Source organism: Paralichthys olivaceus, chromosome 8 (assembly GCF_024713975.1).
Source record: "Paralichthys olivaceus isolate ysfri-2021 chromosome 8, ASM2471397v2, whole genome shotgun sequence".
Classification (NCBI taxonomy): Eukaryota; Metazoa; Chordata; class Actinopteri; order Pleuronectiformes; family Paralichthyidae; genus Paralichthys; species Paralichthys olivaceus.
In genome coordinates this window covers 18,737,863-18,754,439 of record NC_091100.1, presented here as the reverse complement: position 1 = coordinate 18,754,439, position 16,577 = coordinate 18,737,863, and the positions used below count along the sequence as shown (strand labels likewise).

The window sequence follows — 16,577 nt, the reverse complement described above, 5'->3', positions numbered from 1 at the left end:
AGGAATAATTCTGAAGTAGCTCCGGGGCATTAACACAGCACAAGAGAACAACCCAAACATTTAGAACAGGCACTGCACTGGACTTAAACCTGCTCTTGGGTTAGCTCCGCCCCTCTCCCCTCCTCCTCTCCTCCTGACCACTGAAACGATTCGAGCGCACGCAGGGACTCGTCCCCACGGCCGCGGATGGCAACATGGCGACAGAGGTAAGTCTGGCTGATATCAAGGCTTTAATCTCCCCCCGTGTTCCCACCACCAGCAGGAACATCGCCGTCATGATGCTGCTTATAATAAAACAGCACGGGTGCGGGTGCATGTGAAGGGAGAGAGGAGGTGACACTGTGATTCAGCTCACTTCAGTCCGTGTCCTACATTATCCAGCGCGTCGGCCCGGGATCGGTCGGTTTTTCCTCCTGTAGCTTGTTTTACAGAGAAGATGTTTAAATGTTGTACAGAGAATAAACCTTCAACATCACAGTGAGGGGTCAGGAGCAGTGACGTTAAGACCAAAATGTGTTTGGTGAGATCTGGGGTTTTTTTGTTTGCTGAGACGCCCCGTTAATCCTCTGTGTTGAACACACACACACACACACACACACACACACACACACACACACACACACACACACACACACACACACACACACACACACACAGGGAGGAACAGCGTTCAGCACCATGGACAGAAGCCACTCACTGCTCTCCTTCTGTGCTGCAGTAAATGCTGGATTTTTAAGAGATGTACAATAATAATATAATAACAACAGTAATAATACAAGTGTAAGTCAGTATCAGTCTGCCTCATCTTGTTCCTCATCATCGATCTGTTGTGAGATGTTGACCGGTCTCCTGTGAGCTGTGCTTCTCTGTTTGAGCAGGGAGAAACAAGAGAGTGTGTGTGTGTGTCTAGAAGATAGTGTGTCCAGTGCTGGGCTCTGCTCCAACACACAACAAGGCAGAAATGAATGCAGACACTGAGCCACAGGGAGATTGATCACATCTCCTCTATCATCCTGCTCGGATATATCAGCCTCTGTTTGTACACATTGACAGTGAACAGGTGCACACAGGGGTGTCGCCCTGAGTCTCTCTGGGGACTCATTACAGAGATACTAGTTTGACCCCTTACTGTTTACATTTGTGTGTCCTCAGTTCCACAACCTGCAGGAGCTGAGGCACAGTGCGTCACTGGCCAACAAAGTCTTCATCCAGAGAGACTACAGCGAAGGAACCACCTGCAAGTTTCAGACCAAGTTCCCATCAGAGCTGGAGAGCAGGGTGAGGAGTCGTCTTCTGTTAAACATGCTCCTGTGCTTGTGTTGTTTTATCCCAAGTAGCTCAACATACATGCATTTGAATGTAGTGTATATTTACACGTGGGTCTTTATATCAAAGGCATATATATATTTAAATCAAGTTTTAATGTATTATAAATATTTATATTAAGAAACGCATATAAACCATCATAAATGCAACAATCAAACAGAATACCCACAGATGACAGGGGCAAAAAAATATAGTACAACACAACAGGCCTACAGGATCTCTACGGAAGGAGACAAAGATGAGCCAAAGTCCCATGTGTAAGAAAAAAAAAAAAAAACAAGAATCATTCTTTAACAAAATCTCAGCCTGTGGTGGACGATGGAGTATTCTGGCCATTTGAAGGAAAGAAAAAAAAGATTTTGTGTACAAGGTCATAACGTTATGAGAATACAGTCGTTACATTATGAGAATACTAGTAGTAATAGTTACTTCTCAATAGCAAGGTTTTTTAGTAAGCTGAAACTTTCATTAGGCTATTTCCATGACTATTTTGAGATATTTTATTGATCAAAAAAGATCTATAAATTGAGTCCAAATTCACAGCTACAGTTGCTAAAAGCTGCTAAAACACAGACTTCCTCTCCACATTTCACCTAACTCACTGCGTGCGTCTCCAGATCGAGCGGACCCTGTTTGAGGACACTGTGAAGACTCTGAATAACTACTATGCAGAGGCGGAGAAGATCGGAGGACAGTCGTACCTGGAGGGGTGTCTGGCCTGCGCTACTGCGTATCTCATCTTCCTCTGCATGGAGACACGTTACGAGAAGGTCAGACTGGTTCTCTCAGAGGCAGCTGGATTTTCATGTTCAAGTTCAGCGGTGAACGTGCTGTGGGTTTTTCTTCTTCTTCTGTCTGTGTGTCAGGTGTTGAAGAAGATTGCCAAGTACATCCAGGAGCAGAACGAGAAGATCTACGCTCCCAGAGGTCTGCTCATCACAGATCCCATAGAGAGGGGAATGCGTGTTGTATCCTTACTCAGTGTATTGTGGTCCATGAACACAATAGTACGAGTGCTTTAAATCTTTAAATCGATATATTTTCAAAGGATGTGCAGGATGAAGAAAAACCTTTTATGTTGTAATAAACCCATGCTTGTGTTTGCATCTCTCCTGAGGAGAAGAGAGAGGAAATCTTTATGCTAATGGTATGAGTGCTTATGTTTTCTGATACTCCGTAGTGCCTTATTGGTCCCTAACTACTTTCACCAGATAGAAATTTCCATCTATGAAGACCGGGGCTCCAGCGGCTCCAGCTCAGGGAGCAGCTCTGTGTCCGGCAGCACTGCTCGATGACTGGCTACCTTCTTAACACCCATCCCCCTGATCATCAACCCCCGGAGAAGTCAGGACACTGATACCTCTCCTGTCCCAAAACTTAACACGTATAATCCCTCAGCTATGTTCACACAAAGGATTCACCAGCTTTTTTTCTCTTTAGCTCATGACCTGACATCACGTGCTTGAACAGTTCCAAGCTTTTTTCACAGTGAACACTCTTCAGTCTTAATCATCCTAATACTTTGTGTGATCGCACCATTAACGTCCTTCCTGTTTTGTCTGGTGGGAGATAAAAAGGACGGAAGGAGGAAAATGGAGGATGTGTTAGTGTTGAATCGGGAGTGACGACCGCAGGCCTCATCGAAACCTCATACCTCAGCCACCACAGCTGCACCGCACAGTCCAGCCTCCGCGGCGCCCTCACCGACTGGGAAACTGGCCTGACTACATCACCATCCACGCTGCACCACCATACACTGGCTTTTGAAGATGTTATCTGTAGCTAGGACTGAGTTTCTGGATCGTAGCAAATGTAAAAAGGATGTGCAAGCATTTGAGCAGGGCATCACCAAGTTTCACTTTCACAAAGAAGCTCTTCCTCCATCGACTCTGCTGTAACTCATACTGTCTGGTATTAGATGAATGTCACTCAGCTCATCCATGTCCATGATGTAGCAGATCTTCCATATCTCGCACATGAAAGTAATTAGACACAAATGCACCAATCCAAGTAGTAACCTCTTGGTTTCAATGAGTGAGACCAACTCTTCCTAAATTTAAATTATGCAAAGACGTAGTGTGCATTATGTTATCCTTAGTGGACTAAGGATGGGTCAGAAAGTCTTCCTGAAATCTTACCTGTAGTGTTTGAAAAATACGTCAAACTTCCAAAGAACAATAACTGCCAAAAAAAAAGTGACTCAGTAATGTGAATGTGTCTTTTATTTTGGTGACATTGTTCGAGAACTGTCTTTCTTATCGCGTGTTGTTTGATACACAGCGACGAGGTAAATATGACTGGTGTCAGATAAATACTCTTTCATCACAGGTGCACAGAGCTCGTCTTTCTTTATTGTCAGACTACGTAAACATGAGTCATCAAAGTAACTGAACGTGCAAGTAGCAGGGGATGCTAAATGGAATGCAGCCAATATTATCGTTCTACTAGTCAGCATGTTTTTAACCAGTAATGAAAGCACAACAAACATCACTAATGTTACTAGTAACAAAGACCAGCGGTGGCTGGTAGAGTGGGTGGTCCGTTAAAAAGAGTGTCAGCAGTTCAATCCCAGTCTGAGCGCCTACATTTCCTTGGACAAAATAATCCCTGCTGGATTGTTGTGTGATTAAGTGCTTGATATGCACTGTAAACCTCAAAACTACAATAGAGGTGTATAAATACAAACTTGAGAAGAAACAGTGTGACATGTTTTAACATGATAATATCTTACCACTGTTATCAGTATTATAAAATGTGATGAAAGTGAAAAAGAGAAGGTCGATAATGCAGACGTCGAACCCAAGCAACTCTTCTGCTGTGACAGCCCCCTGCCTGCCTGCCTGCCGCTCCTTTTACACATTTTTACAACACACAATTTATGCACGTTGCTTGCTGTGCCTGTGTCTTGGAGAATCGCTAAATCTGGTTGATGCAGAAACAATTGAATTACCACAATAATCAAAAATGAAATGGTAACAAACCCTTGGAAATTTTAACACAGTTTACTGTGAAACTGGTAACCGTTTCACCTAATGCAAACCATTTCAAAGTACATGATATTCATAACATCCCATTGCATGCACTAAAGCATCCGAAAATCTCACAAATCTGATGTTGTGGGAAGCTTTGTTTGCATGCATGCTTAACTGGCTATGACAGAGCACTTTCAGCTGGGTAATGGGTTGAAATCGACCCCTTCTTCAGTCTTCACTTGGAAAGTGCAGAGACGACAGCGTCCACCCAGGAAACATCCAGGCTGCAGGACGTCCAGGCACTAGGACTCCATCATATACTGTAGTATCATTGCATTCACAGGAAGGCAAGCAGATTCTTTTCTCAGACATTGTTACTCTGAAGACTACCGACTCCTGAGGTGTGCTGACAGCACCAAAGCACACTGTAGTAAAACTGTCTTAAGGCAGCAGGCTTGGAACGTGGTGTCGGATGTTGAGCGGACGCCAATGTAATATGGAGCCAGCGCTGCATTAGTGATGGCACAGAGCAGATGAGGAAAAGAAAAATGGAGGGAAAGAAGGAAGGGCAGACACAAGGTTAAGACAACACAGTATGGTTTCACTGAAGCACATGGCAGTCACATGGAAATATGATGACAAAAGACCATAGAGACAAGTGTCTTCACAAAGGAAATAAAGAATTCAATAATATGTCCTTTGGGATAATAATAATAATAATAATAATAATAATAGATTTTATTATATAGAACAATTCATGCAGACAATGAAACACAGTGCTTCGCATAAAAGCTGTTATAACTGTTAAAACAAGACAGGACAACAAAATTGAACATAAAGAGGAGGTTTAATGTAAATTTAAAGAGAGGTTATTTTAAAGAGTCTCTTAAAGCCCCAAAGACTTATCACTAATAAAAAAAGTAACTACACGTAGGGTAAAGACAACAACAAGCTTTAAAATTTTGAGGGCTGGCTAAAAGAAAAGCAGTTTTAAACTGTTTTCAGGTATGTTTTTCTGTTTCCAAAGTAATTGTATTGCCTCCTCAAAGACCTGCAAAAAATAAATAATGAAGAAAAGAAAATTGAAAACAGAACAATAATTTGTATTTTCAAAATAATCTTTAAGTTACTTTATTTAAAAACAACTCTTTATATAAACTTGCCTACCTGCACAGTGGCCATTCTTGACAGTGAAGCCTTTACCACACTGAAAAATAAATGTAAATATTTCCAAATACAGAAAGACAAAGGAGTAAAATTTTGACTTTTCTTACATTTTATTGTAAAATAAAATTTGACAGTGAGAAGAAAAGAGTGCCACTGATAGAGGCACACCGGAACATTACCCGTGTTCATAGTTCATACTTTGGCTCCGTACTGCGTACCTGTGTGTCATTGGCAAGCACAGTCATTTCCCCTTCTGCGGGATAAGACACTTCCACCACTGAGTTCATCTCACCAGGCTGAAGGGTTCGGCTGATGGAGCTGCCGTCTGGCCAGGAGACCTGCAGCACCTTCACCTCATCGTTTCCTGGGAGTCCAGGGCAGGAAAAAAAAGTCTTTTACTTTAGGTACTGTGTGCGCCCTATCCTCAAAGTCTATAATATGTAAAATGCAGTTGTTACCTAAACCAAAATGGGCAACAGGCTCCATCTCACACAGGTACCCAGAGCCTCCGTCAATGATGCGTGTGTGAGCTCCACTCTGATTGGTGAAGGCTGTTACCTTGGCGCCCCGGGCAAAAGAGCCAAACTGGGTGCGAGGGATGACCCGCAGCCAGTTATTGGACAAGCCCTGACAACAAGGATGATGGGTAAGGCTGATATAACTTACACCCACACAATCACACACTTACACACAGACACGCACACACACACGTACACACACCTGTGTGACCTTGAAGACAGATATTGGCTGCTGGGCGCTCTCTCCATGTGCCAGCAGCAGGTCCAGCTGTCCGTCCCCATCCAGGTCTGTCACGGTCCCACCTGTCCATTAGCAAACAGAGAGCTTTCATTGCTTTGACCCCCATGACAACTAAACTGTGGTGTTTATCTGATAGCTGTGTCTCTACAAACCTCACCCAAAGACAGAGGGGGGGCAGAGATGCCACAAACTTCTTTTAGCTCACTACAGTTTTCTAATAAAACTGATGACATTGTGTTGTCCTGAGCTCTGAGCTCAGAGGCAGCTGACCTGTTCCTTTCCCCTGTGGCTCTGCAGCATCTCCCACGTTAAGCTCCTCGATCAGTGGATCCGCATCAGTTCTCCTCGACACCCTGCAAACAAACATACGATTATGACGACAGCTTGTGATTGAAGGATTTCCTGTCAAGTAATTGTTTATTGTGTGGGGCCTCTCTACGAAACTTGGGTCCACATAATTACTATGATCTTACCTGAACAGCCTGTTGGGGGCGTTTCCTCTGTAGGCAATGTTGTTGAAAAACACATCCAGCTCCTTGTCGTTATCAAAGTCAGCAGCGATGACTGTGCGAATAGGAGAGGGGGTCGCAAATCCCCCAGTAGCTATGTTCTGCAAGAGATCACACACATTTTAAAACATTTTTTTTAATCAAATTCTTTCCATTGTACAGAGTTTTATCTGATCTTCTTTGTTCCTCTGTAACTTCTATGTCCTCACCCGAAATTTAGAGTTTGGGCCCTGCAGGTAAAGTCGGTGTGGGCCGTTCCAGTTGCCATAAACGATGTCCGTCTTTCCATCACCATTGAAGTCAGCGAGTGCTACTCCTCTGCCATGCTGGTAGGTGTCCTCCACACCTTTGGATATGCAAGCAGTGTTAAGTTTTAGTGCTGCCTCTACTGGAAAAATAATACGCTTTGTATTTGTATCAAATTTCTTACTAGGATCAAGTGTCTCTGGTGACATCTAGTGGTAGTATTAAAGAAAACACTGCAGCAGAACAGCACACTGATTCTCCCCAATCAATGACTGTTCTCGTAAAACAACAACTAGTTTAGTCAAAACATTTAAATAAAGGGTAAACTTGTCTTGCTGAGATTTAGGTGTGAGGATCTCTTGTGTATATTTCCAATCTGTAGAAGTATTCCTTTAAAGAAAACAAGCAATTTAATGAAGCAGAAAAAGGAGCGTGTCTGTTCGTAAAATATTTGCTTTTTGGCGCATGGGTGGTAAGTCTTGATACAAAACAAGGAAATAAACCAGAGCCCCTACAAAATGCACCTACATGTTGCAGCAATTTTACATTTCCTAACGTTCCCATCCATTAGCTACACTAATATGTGCTTTTTGTTTTTTCCACAGCTAGTGTGCCTTGGTTTATTTCCTTTTTTATATCAAAATGTGACGCCATGGTTGAGTTTCAGTAGCTATTGAATGCAACAGGGTAAAAAGTTTAATATTTTATGTGAAGCTATGAGTTGCAGGACATCAACAGTGCTCAGATTTCATGGTAGCAGTATTTCAACTGTTACCACATTCTTGCTCTTCCCTCAAGCTCACCTGCCCGTCTGGCCATGTCAACAAAAGTCCCATCTCCTTTATTCTTAAACAAGAAGTTTGGTCCGTTCTCGTTGTCACAGAAGACGTCAGACCTGGCCTCGCTCAGGATCGGTCCAACCACCACACCGCGTCCCCCTGCACATCGAGAAAACTGTGAGAGTCCACCTCAAACCACATCACACACGTCACTTCTCGAGCCTGAACTCTTCCTGACCTGTGAACTTGTTGACTCCGGCCTCAGCAGCCACGTCCGACAGAGCGATGACGCCCTTACTCACATCACTGGCACCCTCGTCCATTTCTAAGAGAGCATGGGGGCCGATGTTGCCACTGGCGTAATTGGCCACGTAGATGGAGTAACGACCTGTTCCCTGCAGTGCAACAGGCAAGAGGAGTGAGAGGAAGCTTTTTTAGAAGAAAATGTGGGACTTTATGATTAGTTCAACAGAGTGGATTCACTGACCTTTCTGTCCACACAGGCCACAGAACGTCCTGCCATGTGGTTAGCCACGCCACGGCGCACGTTGAGCTCGTCACTCAGAAGATCTTCAAAGCGTCCATTGCGAAACTTGAAGAGCTTGTCCGAATAAGTTGCCCGTCCTGGAATAAAAAACAGAAAGAAATTATTGTAACAGAAATGACGTCAGGAGGCCATTTGCAGTTTTCAGGATGGATCTTGACATTGGCACTATTCACCAGAGTAGGCGTTGTTTGTGTTCAGGAAGTAGATCTCCTCACGTCCGTCTCCATCCACGTCGCAGGCAGTAACTCCAATAGCGTTACCTGCTCGGTCCCTCAGGGCGTAGAATGGAGAGGTACTGTTGTCAGTGGCGATGTTTACCAGCCTCTTCTGAGTGCGATCGTACTTCAGCACCAGGTTGGGCCCATTGTACCTGAGGGAAAAAGTCACATAGATTTGATTTGCATGTACATATTCATGCAAATGTTCAGCCACAGGGTATAAATTTATAGATGGGTACTGTTACACCACACGGTCAGCCCCTCACCCTGCCACCACCACTTCCAGGTCGCCGTCACCGTCCACGTCTGTCACGGCCATCCCATAGTTGAGCTGTGTCGGGTTGTGGTGATTGTCCGGAGGAAGCATAGCCTGAGTTACGACCTGGAGCATGGGCTGGGAGCTCTGAGCGAGAGACTGATGCCGGAGTCCGACCAACAGGAGGAGCAGCAGCCCTGATGCCCACATTGTCACTGTAGCCTGATGGGACACAGATCAGGGGAGTGGGCTATGTGTTAAAGTCAAGATGTAGATGATTTATGAGTGTATAACGATGCACAGAGATGGGCAGGGTTCCTGATATGATAGACAGCATACTAGCATTATCGGTAAGGCTAAACACATCTGAAGAACATGGGGTTAAAGGTGCTGGCTCGGCCTCCACATTAGATGATTGCAGCCAATTCTCTTCATGCATGTTACACATATTTAACATTTTATATCTGTTTCATGAGTCCTTCCAATTTTCGGTGTCTTTTATTATTCAAACAGAGCAGTTGAAAAAGGTCTTGGTGATAAAACAATATCATATTTTGTTTGTCATTCTCCGCTCAAAACCACAATCTTCACTCAGGAGCAAAAATCTGTCTTTATCATTCATCATAACAATTATCGATAACTACTGATATGAAAAGTATTGTCCTGATAACATTTGGCTCAATGTACAGAAAGACACAATTAAATGAAAAAATCCAAATAGATGTTAAAAGTAAGCAATAGTGAAATGTAGAGAAAGAAGTTGCCATTAATGGAAAGTCAAAGTAAATTATAGTTGTAAGCAGGTTATTTCAAAGGACAGCACCTACTGACAACAATCACATTTGAAATGACCTCCATTTGGTGAAGAACATCTTTTTTGCAGCCACATCACTCATGTGTTATTATCGCTCTGTGACTGCAGACATCTTCAGCACTGCACTTGTTGTGAATTATAATGCACGAGCATAATTGATCTTACATTCATACATTGCAATGAGATCTTTACCAATGAATCCATGCACGAGGTTATTACTCATCTCATCTTCCTTACCTGACAGCTGGGTCTGTGGGTAGAGCTGGAGATGGTGTGTCTTCGCTGCAGAGCTTTGGGTGAAGTTTTCTGAAGATGTTTGGCAGAGATCCTCCTTACACAACTCCGGCATTTAAAATTTACGAAACAGCTTGTGTAAGGGGCGGAGGATGAGCCAATCAGAGGAGGTTTCTCTGAACGATCGCGATAAAGACCAATGGCTGACCTGTGTTTCTGTGCACGTGTCTGTGAGACACGGATGTTTATGTGTTAGTATTCACAGCAACACTACACGTATTAAACATGAGCGATTACACGTGTTCGGGAACCATCATAGGACGGTGGAGAGGTTGTAAGTTGTGCTGAAGAACACAAAGGTTTTGTTTCGCTCAACAAACGTGTTCGTCCCATAGACTGTATATAAAGAGGTTCGTCCTGTCGAGTGGCCCAGCTGCAGCGCCGGACAAGAACTTCAACTCCCAGCATGCCGCGGGTTGTCCTGCGCTGACGTCAATAGCGCGACGAGAATCTGTGGCTAAACCATAGACTGTGGGCTAAACAGACCAAATACGGGTGAGCTGAAAGAATAACAATATTTCTCCTGTTTCCATGTTCGATGTCACAGTTACAATGAAACCAGATGACTTCAATTATCTTTGTGTTCGTGTTCTCGATGAGCAGCTCGTAGAGCATCCATTAGAGGAGGTTTAGCCCGCTAGCTTAACCGGTTAGCTAGCTGGAGCTAACTGAAATAGCTCGTTCGGTTTTCCGGCTCCAGCAGCGCGTGAGCTAGTTGTCTGGATTAATTCAGTATTGTAAATAAATAATTCTCGTTTGGAAATCTGCTAATGATTTAGAAATGTTAGCTGCTTGATTATTTTAAAAACGAATTATTCATTCATTGTCTGTTTTCCACTTTATTTATACTGCACTCTCCATAAACACGTTTACAGTGGGTCTCAGACAGAAGAACAGAAAATGCATACAGTGCAATTATAAATGTTTACACGTTCATGCAGAAGAGACGATAGGTAAAATAAAACAAACTAATGCATTCAAAAAACGATTTAATGATCAAATAAAGCAATTAAACAAACAAAAGTTAGAAGTTAAAAGCCATTTTATAGAACTGAGTCCTAAAAATAATTTTAATAGAGGATAGTGAATCGACTGAGGAGGTTGAAGCACAGATGTGGAGACAGTGAACGCCCTTCCACCCCCAGTGTCTAGTCTTCCTCTGGTTACTTCACAGCTTGTTAGTAGAACATAGATTTGAAGGTAGATGTGTTTCTCCAGAACTGGGTCACCAGAACTATGTCACCTGCTGTCTCAGGTACACGTCCCATCAGTTCCGATTGCAATATTATATCCAGTGAATTTATTCCATTTTTCAAGACTTGGATCACTTCATTCTGTATCATAGACATCTCTTAGCTTGAAATATCTCAAATTTCTTAGTGTGCAAATGTATTATCTATCTCTTTAGGTTTAAATCTGGGGGACAGAATCAGATCAGAAGTTTCATGTGACCTTCCAATTTATACTTTTTGACAATCACATTCCATATTTTCAGTGTATTTTTAAAATATATTTTTTTTCTTTCTCCGTGATCCAGGTGTTTTATTAATTCAATTTAGAAATGGAGTCGGAACAGCCAAAGGAAGACTGTGCTACCTCCCAGCCAACACCCACACCTCCCTCCGAGACAAAGAAGCAGAGTCAGCCTCTGTACGTCCCCAAACAGCGACTTACTGCCTCCAAAGACAAAGCTCAGACTCAGGGAGAAGTAAAGCCAAGACCCAGGCCTCGCTACACTGACAAGGCAAGAAAGAATGCCAAGAACAAGAAGGACAAGGCTGGAGGAGAGGGTAAGTCGGCACCTGATGGAGGTCAGACACAGAACAGCGATACACAGCCTGATGTGCAGGAAGAGCAGCTACAGGATACAGATGTGCAGGTCAAGGGGCAGCCGACTATTGTAGAGGCAGATGTTGCCTCACGGCTGGAAGCAATATCCCTTCTGGAGGAAGAGGAGGAAGAGGAGAGCTGGGATACACTGTTCAATGATGATGGCGACTGTTTGGATCCGCACCTGCTTGAAGAGGTGAGAGCTTTGTTTCAGTACCGGATGATAAATTATATTAGACCTGATATCCAGAAAACCAATTCCTGAAATTCACACTCACATTCACGGTTTCCAATTTATTCAGCATAAAAGCAAGCAGAGAAGTAACATTGAAGCTTTAGTTCCATTCCTTCTCTTGTCATTCATTCTTCGGCCTGTCTTCATCTGTACACTTTTCTTCTCCCTTGCTTCAGCTGGCTGTGAAGGAGGGCAGAAAGAAGAAGTCCATCCAGGAGCGCAGGTTTGATTATTACAATATGGACCAAGATGATGAGGAAGACGACATCGACCTCAGAGAGGATGAACTCTCTCACATCGTAGAAATCTACGACTTTCCTGCAGATTTTAAGACCGAGGATCTTCTCAAGTTATTTCAGGCCTACCAGTATGTATCAATGCACAACATCTAACTTTTCAAATATTTCTTAAAACACTAACAGGGTCTGAAAATGTTGGAAATTAAATAATCTGATATTTAAACCTTAAAACATCTTAACTTAGTTAAAATATTACTTACTAGGTTAAGGTAGGTCTTGATTATGTTAACAATCATTTAACATCAAAATAAAAAGTCTTAAATTGAACTTGTTGAAACCAGTAGGTGCATTTTAAGATTGAAAGTGGAAAAAAGAATAAAAACTAGCAGCATTTCTCTTAAAGGAATGTTTTCTTTGCATGGTCCTAAGTTAAAAAAGAGAATACATCTATTGTAAAGTGTAGGAATTTGAAATCTGTCTGCTTTTTGGACCACAAATGTCAGGTTTTGGTAACACTTCTTTTCTGCTTTGTTTGACTTCTGATTATGATTTCAGACAGAGAGGCTTTGACATTAAGTGGATTGATGACGCTCACGCCATAGGCCTCTTCTCAAGCCCCATAGCAGGTGAGTTAATCGCTGCACCGCATTGTTGTGACACTTTCCATGCTGAATTGTTGTCAGAGGGAATTAGAGGGAGTTATGTCTTTTCTATTTTCAGCCGGTGAAGCTTTAAGATCCAAACATCCACTGATGAAGTTGCGACCACTTTCCAAATCTTCCTCAGACATAAAAGCCAAAGCCCGTAGCTGCTCAGGTACAAATACAGTCCTCTGGTGTTTTCAGTTTGTCTTCTGTATGTCACATATTTGAATCCTCAAATTATCAGTGTCACTCTTCATGCTCATGTCCGTCTATCCTCAGACTACCTCCTGCCTGCAAAAGAGAGACCTCAGACGAGTGCAGCACTGGCTCGAAGGCTTGTGATCGGGGCCCTTGGTGTAAAAAGCAACCAGACGAACGAGCAGCGCGAAGCAGAGAAGAGGAAACTCCAGGCAGCAAAAGGTGCATTATACACTGAAACATTATTTTTAACCTGACACTTAAAATGGATGTAGAAAACGCATATGAAAAATAAAGGCTTGGTGTGCAAAGACCTTAAAGGTATGAATACAGAAAGGGACCATGTTGAAACATTAGTTAATATCGTAATTTGACTCCTCATCTTAGGCCACAAACTTATTAAGCAGGGTCTCCTTGAGAAAAACTATATAGCAGGTGCTCAGCCTTTAGCAAGTGTTAGAATCCTCATCACATCACAGTGTTTCTACCAGAAGAGGGAGCTGTTTTCCTACTTTACAGAAGAAAAATTGAAGGTACAGTTGCAAGTTGATTTGAAGAGAAGTTGCTCTCTGTCCATCCCTGTGCAGATGGAAACAGGTCTATAATCAGTACAGCAGCCATTTCCCTTCACAAATGGAACATAAGTATATAGGCACAGAAAACCACAAATGGCCGTCCACTGAGCAGTGAGTCAGGAAGTCAGGGCCTTGAGTATAGCGAACTAAAAACAGCTCCTTTGTTCTTAGCATGGGCGCTGCGCAGTATGGTGCTCTTTACTTAAGATCACAACACACAGAGTAAATGTCGGTGCAGACGTGCATCACGTGCTGAACATAGTGTCCCTGGAATGGACGCCACGTACAGCTCCATTTCAGTCTGCTCTTCACTTCTCTGGGGCAGAGACGGTGATATAACTATAGAGCAACACATCACCATGGTGTTGTTTATTTAAAGGCTTTCACTGATTGATATGTTCAACATCTGTCTGTGATTTATCTTTCAGAACAAAAGCGTCTGGAAGCCAAACTGAAGGAAGATGCTTGGGAGGGAAAGTGACGGAAAACAACAACTACCCCTCGATGATTCATTTGCTTTATTCAGCAGACGCAAAACTTCTCTGTTTCTTCTTCTGCTCTGTTTCTCTCCACTGGCCACTCCTTCCTACCACCACACTTCCCAGATATGGATTCCCATGAATTTTTCCTTTTTGTCGCTGTCCATTAGTCGGCAGCGTTTCCTCAGATCAGGGCGTCCTGCTACCGTTCCTGCTCCTTTATTATTATTTTTGATCAGGAAATGTTCTCTCACCTGGACATACTTTCATATCTGTAACACTGTAACTAAGGTCTGTACTGAAGCACTGAATCTAATCATGTGTAATTCATTGAAAGGAGGATTTTCTGTACAGATCTAGAGCATCACGTTTGTCATTGTTTTAATTTTTTAAAAATGTTTTTTAAGATAAACTGAACTAATTCCAGCTGCAAGGTAAAGATCCTGTATTGTTTAGTCATGATGATACAGTTCATTATGGTTTATGAAGATACTGTTAAGATAAAATTCTGTATAATGATAACTTTTATTAAACTTTTACTTCATTTTTAAAACGTCATATAAGGTCAGTTTTTCAGCATTTGAACTGTGTCTTGTGTTTGTCTGTACATATTTTCAGTCAGAGGATTTCTTTGTCCAAAGAAATGATGATGAAAATGTTTTCACCCATTCTGTCTGGAAACTTTGAACAGAAATAACTTGATCTTCGTCATGATCTTTTAAGCTAAGTAGTATCAAGACAGCATGAAGCATTCTTAGGTCTGAGAGAAGTATCATGAACATGGATGAGTCTTAAATAAATGTAGTGTATTGCATCCCAATAATGTTTCCCCACTGGTTTTTATTCAAAGGCTCCAACGGTACTTAAATATAAATATATGGCATGTTGTTCTGATGAACTCCCAGTTTACCTTTCAAATCCATTTGAAACTGTATTTCGAGACATTGGGCAGTGTTTTTATTTTCTTTAAACACAGTGGAGAGCATCCTTTTTAAAATATATGTGGTTAAAACTTTCGAAAACTAAATTCTGAACGATTTGTAGAACATGGTCTCAATGTGGCTGCAGAGTCACAGATCCTGGGTCTGTGAACTCGAATGACACTATTGAGCAGATGTTGTATTACTGTGTCTGTTTGTATCAGTAGCATACAGTAAATTACTGAATAAATAAAAAATTGGTTGATTTGATGTTTTCACTTCAGTTCAATTATTTCGTGATGTTTTAGTTTAAGACACAGGTTCAACACAACCCTTTAGAATAGCCTAAAATTAAAAATGTGGTCAATCTCAACTGGCTACTTTTCCTGATTATAATTAGAAACATGAGCTTTCTTTCTTGTAGACACAACAATGTTAAATTAATTTAAACAAACTTTTATCCTCAAATTCAGTTTCCTAACACTTAACCAGCACCCGTCCAGCCTCAGGAGACTTTTTCACATGTCGAGGCTGCTGCCTCCTCTGAGGCTTCACCCAGGCGACCACAGACCATGTGGCACTGCGTCTCCTTCACCTCCTCAGCTAGTAATTAAGTTTCATTCTCCCAGCCTGCAGAGAGAGCTGCAAATGTTTTTGTTCTCAGTGAATCTAAGATTTGTTGTTAACTCTTGGCCATATAAGCACCCAGCTCTTATGGTTCAAGTTAACATGTGTTAACATCCTGCTGGGTGCACAACTGTGATATAAAACATGTTGCCTCCATCTGATCACATTACATATCTTTTATCCAAAGCGACTTCCAATAAGTGCATTCAACCAGGATGATATTCAGCTCTACTGAATCCAGTACAGGACCCAGTTTGTTCCTGTGTAGATCAGTAACAAGTGGCCTAGGGTGACTGAGATGGTGCCGCGTGGCTCATAAAACAAATTAAATTAAAGTGCTGCAGCCTCAGAGGAGGCACCGTTTCATCTTCAGTTGTTCAATTTGAATTAGTGATTCACAAAGACAAATTTGTATTTATGCAACTGCAGTCTCTACAGGAGCTGATGTCTCTGCAGGGTCCTTTCTAAAGGTGGTTTTGCACAGAGTTAGTTTAGCATTAGGAGCGATTCATTTATGCTGTTTTCGTCATCAGTGTGACAATCATACTGTTAAATTTATAAAAATGCATCTGAAAGCAGGATTCATGGACTAACAGCATAGAGGTAGATTTAACAGAACTGTTCTAAAATAATTTTAATGCCTGAAGGAACCAAAAACAATGAGATTTGTATGTAAACAGGCATAAAGTGAAAATTAGTCCAATTAATATAAATAAATATAAGTATTTTACCCATGAATTTTATATGTTCATGTGATTTTGCCAGTAAACTCTTAAATGAATCTGTATATATAGTATCATTGCTTAGAGTTTGGAGGAGAAGAAAATCTACAATAAGACAATACTGCATTTATGAATTTCTTTCAGCATCAGCTTTATGTTTTTATGTCTTCGTGCTGGAGGCTGGAGGCTGGAGGCATCATTTCTTTCTACCTTGAGGGAAT

The 16,577-nt window shown here is 42.0% G+C and overlaps 3 protein-coding genes across 4 annotated transcripts; 2 read left to right on the top strand and 1 right to left on the bottom strand.

The window, feature by feature from the left end:
• Positions 1-51: 51 nt before the first annotated feature.
• Positions 52-3,653, top strand: golga7ba (golgin A7 family, member Ba). Its single transcript, XM_020078733.2, has 5 exons — positions 52-206; positions 1,153-1,278; positions 1,944-2,096; positions 2,193-2,294; positions 2,538-3,653. Exons 1-5 carry the CDS (start codon positions 195-197, stop codon positions 2,619-2,621), a joined length of 477 nt encoding a protein of 158 aa, XP_019934292.1. The 5' UTR covers positions 52-194; the 3' UTR covers positions 2,622-3,653.
• A 4-nt stretch (positions 3,654-3,657) lies between these two features.
• On the bottom strand, positions 3,658-10,228 carry crtac1a (cartilage acidic protein 1a). 2 transcript variants are annotated; one of them, XM_020078724.2, is made up of 14 exons: positions 9,831-10,228; positions 8,790-9,001; positions 8,479-8,675; positions 8,246-8,382; positions 7,997-8,153; positions 7,783-7,917; positions 6,943-7,079; positions 6,698-6,834; positions 6,495-6,577; positions 6,186-6,286; positions 5,924-6,092; positions 5,684-5,829; positions 5,466-5,505; positions 3,658-4,806 (listed from the first exon to the last, which is right to left on the bottom strand). In XM_020078724.2, the coding sequence occupies exons 2-14, from the start codon at positions 8,987-8,989 to the stop codon at positions 4,685-4,687; spliced, it is 1,761 nt and encodes a 586-aa protein (XP_019934283.2). In that variant the 5' UTR covers positions 8,990-9,001; positions 9,831-10,228; the 3' UTR covers positions 3,658-4,684. The 2 variants fall into 2 exon arrangements, with proteins under 2 accessions (XP_019934283.2, XP_019934284.2); XM_020078725.2 differs by lacking the exon at positions 3,658-4,806 and adding an exon at positions 5,127-5,349 and having other exon boundaries at positions 9,831-10,227.
• Positions 10,229-10,237: 9 nt separating this feature from the next.
• Positions 10,238-14,907, top strand: r3hcc1l (R3H domain and coiled-coil containing 1-like). The gene is made up of 7 exons (XM_020078730.2): positions 10,238-10,382; positions 11,425-11,913; positions 12,129-12,319; positions 12,747-12,817; positions 12,912-13,007; positions 13,115-13,255; positions 14,037-14,907. Exons 2-7 carry the CDS (start codon positions 11,449-11,451, stop codon positions 14,087-14,089), a joined length of 1,017 nt encoding a protein of 338 aa, XP_019934289.1. The 5' UTR covers positions 10,238-10,382; positions 11,425-11,448; the 3' UTR covers positions 14,090-14,907.
• Positions 14,908-16,577: the final 1,670 nt, after the last annotated feature.

Excerpts from the sequence above, each read along its gene's own strand:
- r3hcc1l (XM_020078730.2), top strand. The coding sequence starts at position 11,449 with ATGGAGTCGGAACAGCCAAAGGAAGACTGTGCTACCTCCCAGCCAACA. Across the intron at positions 12,818-12,911 it reads CTTCTCAAGCCCCATAGCAG|CCGGTGAAGCTTTAAGATCC; the intron begins GTGAGTTAATCG and ends TTCTATTTTCAG. Across the intron at positions 13,256-14,036 it reads GAAACTCCAGGCAGCAAAAG|AACAAAAGCGTCTGGAAGCC; the intron begins GTGCATTATACA and ends TTTATCTTTCAG.
- crtac1a (XM_020078724.2), bottom strand. The coding sequence starts at position 8,989 with ATGTGGGCATCAGGGCTGCTGCTCCTCCTGTTGGTCGGACTCCGGCAT. Across the intron at positions 8,383-8,478 it reads CACAAACAACGCCTACTCTG|GACGGGCAACTTATTCGGAC; the intron begins GTGAATAGTGCC and ends TTTTTATTCCAG. Across the intron at positions 5,830-5,923 it reads TGTTGCCCATTTTGGTTTAG|GAAACGATGAGGTGAAGGTG; the intron begins GTAACAACTGCA and ends CTGGACTCCCAG.
- golga7ba (XM_020078733.2), top strand. Across the intron at positions 2,097-2,192 it reads TGGAGACACGTTACGAGAAG|GTGTTGAAGAAGATTGCCAA; the intron begins GTCAGACTGGTT and ends TCTGTGTGTCAG. Across the intron at positions 2,295-2,537 it reads TAGAGAGGGGAATGCGTGTT|ATAGAAATTTCCATCTATGA; the intron begins GTATCCTTACTC and ends TACTTTCACCAG.